Genomic DNA, 9891 nt, shown 5'->3' with positions numbered 1-9891 from the left:
ACTTGACTTAAATCCATATTTAAATATGCATAGTATCTTTGTAAAATTTAGATATCAAGTTTAAGAATGTCGAGCGGGACCTTGTGGTTGGGTGGTAGTGGACGGTTTGGGACGCAAACACGTTTCAGGCTCTATCACCCTGTTACGTGAAACTAAGTGATATTATTCTGGTTATTTAACGTGAATATGTATCCATGCTTTAGGATTCATTTGAATGCGTAGGAAAAAGTCCATTCGCGGACTTTGACTCCCTCAAATTTAACTAGATTAAAAAAAAATTTAGCAAAAAATGGTTTAAGAATGTCATACTAAACTTTTTTAAAAATGTTCTACATATACAGTAATATATTAATAAATATACGTATATTTTAAATATGTATTCCTAAATTCACATTCAAGAATGTATATTTAAATAACCATTTATGAAAGTTTTTCTAAATTTGTAAAGATATTATACATATTTGTCAATATCTTTTTCAATTTTAAGAATATATTATACTTTTTTCGAAATATATAACTAAAAAATTTAGAAAGATATTTTACATATTTAGGAAGATATTCCTAAAAAAATTGTTAAAGAATAATAGTTTCTTAAAAACAAATTTAATTGGAAAGCCAAAACTCTAACCACACATCTAAAATCATAGCATAAAACAAGAGTTTTTACAAAGCCTAATAATATTTTCGTTAAGGAAACAAATCTGAGAACACAAAGTTCTTTTTTTTCAATATGATTAAAAGGCACAATCTTGAAGAAATGAAAAAAAAGTGCAATGTTTTAGACAGGCTCAAATTCTAACGCCTCTTTTGTTTCCGATTACCGAGAGATATTCTGTCTTTTGCTTGTGAAAACTGCTTGAGAAACGTGTTCCTCAAATTCCATTAAAGCTTAAACGGTCTTTTGGCTAAGCATTGAACACAAAGCAAAGAAATAAAGAAAATATATCAAAAAAAAAAAAGAAGCAAAACTTGCTGAGTGACCAACAAAAATCGCCGAATCTCTGAAACCGACCCATAATCCCAAAATCCCAATCATCACTTTTCGTGTCACTCTCTTCCTCTCCCACGTTTCATCTCCTCCCTTTATGGGTTTTATTCTTCTTCCGCTCTTCCATTCAACTTCTCCCTACCTCTGATCAACCACGATGAGGCTTTACGTGTACGTCCTACAAGCGAAGGATTTGCCCGTTCAAGAGACGTCCGTCGTGCTTCACGTTGGGAAACACAAGTCCAAGACGAGAGTTTCCAGAGGTTCTTCCAATCCGATCTGGCATGAGGAATTCGTTTTCAGAGTTGATGAAGGTGACGACGATGTTGTTGTATCTGTTCTTCATCATGACCACGATCATCATCACTCTGATGTCTCCCCGGGTTTGATCGGTAAAGTTCGGATTCCGCTTTGTTCCGTCGCCGGTGAAGAGAATCAGACGCTGTTGCCGACGTGGTTCGTCATTGAAAAGCCCAGTGATGGCAAGTTCGTTAACATCGAATGTGGTTAGTACCTGTTGGATTTGCGCAGCCATTTAGAGTACAAAAGTTTGTTTTATTAATCATGAATGATGCTTATAGATTCTCCTGTTGGCTTTGGATCATACTTGAGAATGTGTTTTACACATGAGGAGAATGTGTTGATATTTATTTATAAATTGCTTTGTTTAGGAGAATGTCTCTATTTATCAAGAAGCTTTCTCTGCTATTACTAAGAGATACCTGAATCATCAAATCTTTGAGTTTGCTAGCTTTCCTTATAGACACATTGGGCTCTCTGTATCTTCTGATATAAGCTGTTTTTTCCGTTGTATTCCAGGGAAAATCCTTCTCAGTATGTCTTTGCAAGGGAAGTCTGAAAGTACCTCTGATGAAAAAGTTCTCCCTGATAAGCAGGATGTGAGCTTGGAGGATGTTAAAGAAGTCCAAGGATCTGCTAAAGAAGGGAAACGTCGTAAACACCATGACGGGAAGCACATTATGAAGAATCTCGTCAACCAGATTGACAAGCTTTTTCATAAGAAAGAGGAAATCTCTAAGAGACTCAACGATGAGCCAGCAGGAGATAGTGTAACCTCAAATTATGAGGACGCCACAGACAACTCTTGCTCCTCTGCTGCTACTACTTGTACTGGCTTTGAGGAAGGCCTTGATCTGATGCAGTCTAGCGACGGAGAAATAGAAGAAATGCCTGAGAATCTTCTTGGGGGAATTCTTGTCGATCAGAAATATTTAGTCTCACCTTCTGATCTTAACAAATTTCTCTTCTCCCCCAATTCCCAGTTTAGGAAAGAGTTGGCTGAACTTCAAAGTTTAACAGATGTACAGGAAGGGCCTTGGACAATGGTTCAGGAAGATATTACTCCTCGTCTAACACGGCTTGTCACATACATGAGACCTGCAACAAAGTTGGTCAAAGCAGGAAAAGCTACAGAGAGTCAAGTTTACCGGAAAGCGAGTGGGAATCAGTTTGCTGTTTTTGTAAGTGTAAGTACACCAGATGTTCCTTATGGAAACACCTTTAAAGTAGAGTTGCTTTACAAAGTTGAACCTGTAACGGAGCCAAACGCTGTTGGTGAATCTTCTCGGCTGATTATATCGTGGGGTATTCAATTCAGCCAAAGTACTATAATGAAAGGTATGATTGAAGGAGGTGCTAGGCAAGGGCTTAAAGAGAGTTTTGAGCAATTTTCTGATCTCTTGGCTAAGAATTACAAAACTCTTGATCCGGCTGTTGTATTGGACAAGGAGCAGGTTATAGCAACAGTGCAGTCAGAGCCAAAGACAGATTTGAAATCAGCTTTTCTATACTTCTGGAGCTCCTCTGTCGTCTGTGCAGTTCTGTTGTCTGTGTATGTTGTGGTACATATGCTTCACTGTGAGCCCAGCAAAATCCAAGGAGTTGAATTCTATGGTCTTGATTTACCTGATAGTTTTGGGGAGCTGTTTTCTAGTGGGATACTAGTTCTTCTTTTGGAGCGTGTTTATATGATGACAGTCCACTTTATACAAGCTAGACTGCATCGAGGTGAATTATAGTTTCTCTCTTAAAATAATATCAATACTTTTATTTACTTTAAAAGTTCAACTACCTACGAGTTTTTTTTTTTTTTTTTACTTTTCAAAATTTAGGAAGAGACCAAGGAGGCAAAGCTAATGGTAAGGGATGGATTCTGACAATAGCTCTAATTAAGGGCACAAATTTGGCTTCGGTGGAAGCAACAGAGCTCTTTGATCCTTATGTTGTTTTCACTTGCAATGGGAAAACAAGAACAAGCTCTGTCAAACTTCAAGCACAGGATCCTCAGTGGAATGGTACGAAAACTTTTTTTCTTGTCTATTCCTCTTCAATTTTAGTGAAATTCCAGCATCTCCTTTCGTCTCTTTAACTCCTACTCTGTTTCCTTTTTTTTTTATTGCCACCATGCCACTAAAATAATTCATAGTTTGGTTTTTGCAGAGGTGATCGAATTTGATGCAATGGAGGAACCACCGTCCGTATTAGATGTGGAGGTATTTGATTTCGATGGTCCATTTGACCAGGGTGTCTCCCTTGGGCATGCGGAGATCAATTTCCTGAAACTCACAGCGGATGAACTTGCGGACTTGTGTGTTCCTTTAGTTGGTCATCATGCTCAAGCGTCTCAGTCAAAATTACAGCTGAGAATTTTTCTAGAAAACAAGAACGGTGTTGAAACAATGAAGGATTACTTGAGCAAGGTGGAAAAGGAAGTCGGAAAGAAGGTGAACACGTTAATCTACTGTAGTAAAGTATCATTAAATGGCCAGTCTTTGCAATTCGATGTGGTTGCTCGAAAAATTCTTATGTCTGATCCCTTGTTTTATGTGTTGACAGTTGAACATTCGGTCGCCACAAAAGAACTCCGCTTTCCAGAAACTGTTTGGTTTGCCCCATGAAGAGTTTCTTCTCAAAGAGTATACATGTTACTTGAAGAGAAAACTCCCTGTGCAGGTTTGGATTTATTGTCATTTCGTTTTGGCTGATTATCTAAGAAGCGCTGGCTAATGGAATCTAAGACATGCAATGCTTACAGGGCAAGCTCTTTCTGTCGGCTAGAATTGTGGCGTTCTATTCTAATATATTTGGACACAAGACAAAGTTTTACTTTCTCTGGGAAGATATGGATGACATCCAAGTGCTCCCCCCAACTCTTGCTTCCTTAGGTAGCCCTTTGCTACTCATTATTCTGAAAAAGAACCGAGGTCTTGATGCAAAGCATGGGGCTAAATCTCAGGATGAGGAAGGAAGGCTTTGGTTCTATTTCCAGTCATTTGTGTCTTTTGATGCGACTAGCAGGTATTCAAAGCAATTTGGTTTACAAGATTAACAACCTGAACAAACCGACAGCGATAAAAGTTCGTAGTTGGTAGCTATTTTAATTATACATGAAAATGACAGGACAATCATGGCTTTGTGGAAAACGAGGACGTTAAGTGTAGATCAAAGAGCACATATAGCAGAAGAAGAATCAGATGTGTCAGATCCTTTCTTCTTGCCAGGAGATGTTGCAGTTGTTTCAGATGCTGATCCGTTACAGATGTCAAAGGTGTACGCATGTGATCTACCTGGCGATGTATAGCTTTTTCACTCATTTTTTATTTCATGTTTTATACATTTTTGTTCCCATTCATAGTATATGCTCATTTGTTACAGGTAGAATTAGTTATGAAGATCTTTGGTGGAGGAGAAATGGAGCGTAAGATCATGGAGAAATCTGGATGTCTCAATTACGCGAGCACAACATGGGAGTCTAAAAAACCGGGGATCTACGAAAGACGGGTTTCTTACAAATACAATCACACAGTCTCTGTGTTTGGGGGCGGAGTTACCTCCTCACAACAGAAATCTACAGCTCCAAATGATGAAGGCTGGATCTTAAATGACATTGTAGCTCTTCATGATGTTCCATTTGGAGACCATTTTCGCGTAACTCTTCTTCTTCTTCTTCTTCTTCTTCCTCTTCCTCTGGTTTTTATAACAAGTCTCACTTCATAGCCTATTAGTAAATGACTCTGATAACGAATGTAGGTTCATCTAAGGTATGAAGTGAAAAAAGCAGGAGTTGATTGTAAAACAAGCAAGTGTGAGGTCTACTTGAGGATCCGGTGGCTGAAACCAATAAAGTTTGAACAGAGGATAAGCAAAAGTATAATGGAGAAGTTCAGGAATCGATTGAAGGTTATATTTGATTTGTTCCAGAAAGAATCTGTTGCAAATTCATCTTTGACACTTCTTTGACTAGTAATAAAACTATACTTTGTTTCTTAGTTTGTCGCCTTCACTTGTCTGTTCATGTGACTCGCCTCCTGTGACACCAAAGTTTCTAATGTGTAATCGATTAGTAAGAATGAAAATAGCTATAAGAGCTCGAATTTCCCATTAGAAAGTCTTTTTTTTTTCTAAATCTGGTCACCCTAAGATGTAACATTACATTCTCACAATTCGATTAACAGGTTTATATTTCATCTGTACTTTGGTGATTCTGCCATTCAAAGATATAAATATGGGAAAATTACCTGACTCACAACTTTTATGACTCACAACTTTTATAATGCAAAATTAAACTCAAAATTGAATCAAATGCAAAAGTAATCTAAAAGGTTATTGAAATTACAACCAGCCATTTGTGAACAAACAAAAAAACTGACTTTTTTTTTACGTTTCTAACTCCCGTAAGTCGTCTATCCCTAGTCTAGTTCTACTTAGAAATAATTTAAAAAATTTGTAAAAAATATTTTGATAAGTGAAAAATTGAAATCATGTAATTAAAATATGTTTTAAGAGATATAAATTAAGATATAACAAAGGTTAATTGTTTTAAACATAGATGAGTGAAAGTAGTGAGTCATGATATTCTTTGGTTTAGGTTTTACCAACTTGTAGTATTGTATGTGTTCTTAGGGTTAGATTTTGGAATGCGTAAATGTTTTTTTGAAAACTTTAAAATTTACCTAAGTGTGTTTATTTCTGTGTAAGTAAACACTATTTAAGTATAACTACGGCTTTATAACGTGGTTAGTTATTTAATTTAGTCAATTTAGTTTAGGGGTTAAATTTAGGGTCTGGGACGACTTACTAGTAAGTCGTCTGATTTACAATATTCAATAGATGACTTACTAGTAAGTCGTCCAAACCGGACCAAACCTTTAATTTTACAATCTACTTTTAAACCTAACCGGATTATTTACTGCCATATATAAGGTGTTTTTTTTTTTCACTTTTTCGCGAAATTAAGAAAACCGTAACGCCGTTTCTCTCAAAGGCAATTTCGAAGGCGTTTTCCGTCGATTCTCTCTAATCTATCATTCTCACCGCCGGTTTTCTCTCCGCCATTATCACCGTCGTTCTCACCACCATTCTCACAGCCGCTTCCTCTATTTAAGATCTGAGAGGAAACCCTAGCGCGCATTTTCTCAGAGGCTTCTCGTTGAGCTCTGCCGCCGGTAAGTTATATCTCTTGCTCTCGAGTGATTGATTGAGGAAAAGATGAACATAAAACGTCGTCTCTATCAATTTATACACTCATTTTTTTTTCAAGTCTATTTTTGCAGATATATAACCGCTGTGTCGAAGGCGACTATATCTTCTCCGAATTTTCAGGTCGACTTTAAAATGTTCTACTGGAAGTCTTGTAAGACTTATAATTAAGTCGTCTCCAGACGACTTTATTATAAGTCTTTCAGCTGGAAAACTTGCCAGACGACTTAATTATAAGTCTTTGATTGTTCTGAGATGGTTGTCTTTGATTGTTTTGCAGGAAAAAAAAATGGATTGGTATCGATCAATGCTGTCATGCGGTTGTCGATCGATGTGTGATGGTGTTTGTCGATCGATGGGGGTCGTCTGCTGCCGATCGATGGAGGTCGAGCAGTGTCAGTCGCATACTGTATTCTGGCTATGTCTTGCTTCATCTCCTCCATGCAAGTAGTTAGCCAACTAATACTATCATTAAATGGATAGCAAACACCATCAAGCTTTATCTGGAAAGCTTCTTTGTTCCTCTCGTGTTCACCATAGACTCCATAGAACATCTCATTGATCTCATCTTTTGTGTAGATCTCTAGTACCAGCTTGGTCTGTGTGAATAAGTTAGCATGATCAGGAAGACATATGTAGCTTGGCTCATCTCTTGAAGCTCTTTCCAGTACTCTTCTGATATCCGTGCTGTGAAGACGAATTGTCTTTTCATCTAGATCTCTGGCGTATCTATGATCATCTCTGTAGACTCCATACTCATCTTTCTCTTCCCAATATAATATCATGTGACCATAGAGATCATGAGCTCTTCTGCCGAATTCTGGTTGTCTGTTGACTGTTGGAACGTCAACGTCAATTGATGGATGAGTTGTATGGCGAGATCGTTGTTTGAAGTTGATTTGTATGCCACCAGCTGTGTCATAGAATTCCTTTGTAGCCTTATGTTCTGGATTGTTGCGGTGATGCATGAACAGATTGTCTACTCGATTGGCTGTCTGAAGGATATCTGCGATAAGTTCACGAGATATGTGTAGTCTGCGGCCGTCTATTGCTTTTGCATAGCCATCTGGGTCCCTGAAAATACCAAATTCGTCTAGAGTTAGATATTGTTTATCTGACTTATCTTTTTCGCTTACAGTGGTTTTCGGTTTTCGTCGGTTGTCGATCGACTTGGTATTGTTGACGTCGATCGATTGTGGAGGAAGAGTGTCGATCAATTGTTGATGACGACTTGACGAGTACCGATCGATTGGCTGAAATGAGTTCTTTCCCAAGCAGCTTCCCCTTGATCTGTATCATCGTGTTTTTGCATGTTGAGCAGCTCCTCGTCTGTGAAACTGTCTTGTAGTTTATCTGCTTCTGGGGCGTAGGTTGCTGTTTCTACTGCAAAGATTTTGTGGTGGTGTTCATCTGCCCAACTGCCAATCGAGTAGTTTCCTTCTCGAGAACGGTTGACGTCAGTGTCGACCAAGGGGACTGACAGGGCTCCTTTGGATGGGGGTTCTGAGGATGAGGCCGAATGATATACCTTGGATTTGACCCGTTTTCATCTATGGTATACAGGTGTTTTACTATATATATATATATCTATGTTTTCTACTCTTCTAGGTATGTTTTCAGGTTCAGGTGCATTTCGGAGTAAAGCTATGACTTTGGAGCATTTTGGAGCTTAAAGGACATTTCACCCGAGCAGACCACGTAGAGGTCGACGAGAACAATCGATCGATGCACATCAGTGCTGATGATCGATACCAGGAGATGCCTCGACAGATAAAGATTAATATCGATCGATGTACACAAGTACCATCGATCGATGTCGAGACATCAGACACGCGACATTTTTGATTCAGCAGACTTAAAACCCAAGGCCAAGCCAAATTACGAAAATGTCCTGACGAGTTTTTAACCTAGTAGATTATATACTGCCTAAGTGTTTTGACGGCATGAGAGCAGAGAGAGACGTTTTTTGTTACAAGCTTTACTTTGAGAGAGAAAGAGTTTTGGGAGAGAAGATCACTTGTGATTGGAGCTCCTTGTTATCATTTCTTTTCATCTATACTATGAGTTTCTATTTCTTCATTGTTATGAATTGCTTTGCTATGTCTGAGTAGTTCAATTGTTAGATCCAGGGTTAAGATAGGTTTGTGGGATTAGCCCCAAACTATAGATCTGCCTTCTTGTGATATTTATGATAGATTTGTATTCATTGCTTGTTTTAGCCTTGCTAACTAGAACTTGATCATAGGATTGCATATTCAAGCACCCTTGTTATCCCATCCTGACATCTATCTATTATATTAGGACTGCTAGAGAGGGCTAACCGCCAATTTAGTATCTTAGTAGGGCATATCATACTCGCGCATAGGCCTGGCTAGAACCCGTCGATCGATGTCCTCAACTGACTATCGATCGAAGTTGGCAAAGGTGTATCGGTCAACGTCCCAATAGGACCATCGATCGACACTCTTTCGTTATCGACATACTAACCGTTGAGACACGAGATCTAGCCTGTTAACCAGTGAAACATGCGACAGCTGATCACTGAGTTAAGCGATTGAGCTCTAACATATCATGCATGCAACAATTAGGCATCTATAGGTATTATAATCTCCAACACCTGAATAGTGGCCCTGCATCTAATATTATTTCCAACCAAGTTACATTTGCTATTTACTTCGTTTGTTACTATTGCTACTTCATGTAAACATTTACAACTCTTAGAATTAATAAACACTAGATTTAATTGTTCCCTAACTCCTTGTGGATTCGATACCTAAGTACTACATCTGAACCTCTTTTGATGAGAGTAACACTCCTTAGGGTAATTTGAGTGGTATCAAATTTGGCGCCGTTGCCTGGGAACTTTGATCGCCATTAGATTTAGTTTTATTGATTCTTATTCTTTTCTCTACCCCTTTTCTAATAATCGTTTTCTTGTCTTTTCAGGTGCATGTCCAGCGATACCAGAAGCAACAAGGAGAAGGACTTGCTGTTCTCAGACGATCCTGCTCACTTGGAACGCACCATCCGTAGAGGTCAACGTTCGACATCGCTCGACGCAACAACATCATCGTCGATCGATACGCACAACCAACCGTCGACCGACACCAGACCTTCATCGTTGATCGATCCCAATCGTTCGACAACGATCGATACTACACCGCGTGTTGGGGTCAAAATTGGTCACGACGAAATCAATGTCTGAAAGTCCGTAAAAATCAGCATGAACATTTTTACGAAAAGTAATCCTCGTAAAGATATCTTTACGAAGAGCCTTGCGGTAAAATCTTGTTCAAATCTCAATCAAACCACTTAATACGATTGTCCGAAGGCAACAGACATGTATCCAAATCGACCGCGGACAAGCTCGAGTATGGCGGACCGCAGACAAGCCAAGCTCGATC

General features: G+C 38.7%; 1 protein-coding gene across 1 annotated transcript; it reads left to right on the top strand.

Annotated features, from left to right (window-relative positions):
• The first annotated feature begins 957 nt into the window (after positions 1-957).
• LOC103843871 (C2 and GRAM domain-containing protein At5g50170) lies at positions 958-5389 on the top strand. The gene is made up of 9 exons (XM_009120648.3): positions 958-1494; positions 1808-3016; positions 3121-3303; positions 3449-3732; positions 3845-3961; positions 4044-4306; positions 4409-4583; positions 4664-4936; positions 5039-5389. Exons 1-9 carry the CDS (start codon positions 1146-1148, stop codon positions 5246-5248), a joined length of 3063 nt encoding a protein of 1020 aa, XP_009118896.1. The 5' UTR covers positions 958-1145; the 3' UTR covers positions 5249-5389.
• Positions 5390-9891: the final 4502 nt, after the last annotated feature.

This window comes from Brassica rapa, chromosome A10 (genome assembly GCF_000309985.2).
Source record: "Brassica rapa cultivar Chiifu-401-42 chromosome A10, CAAS_Brap_v3.01, whole genome shotgun sequence".
Taxonomy (NCBI): Eukaryota; Viridiplantae; Streptophyta; class Magnoliopsida; order Brassicales; family Brassicaceae; genus Brassica; species Brassica rapa.
Note: the sequence above shows the minus strand (reverse complement) of the source record. Positions and strands in the feature narration are given on the sequence as shown.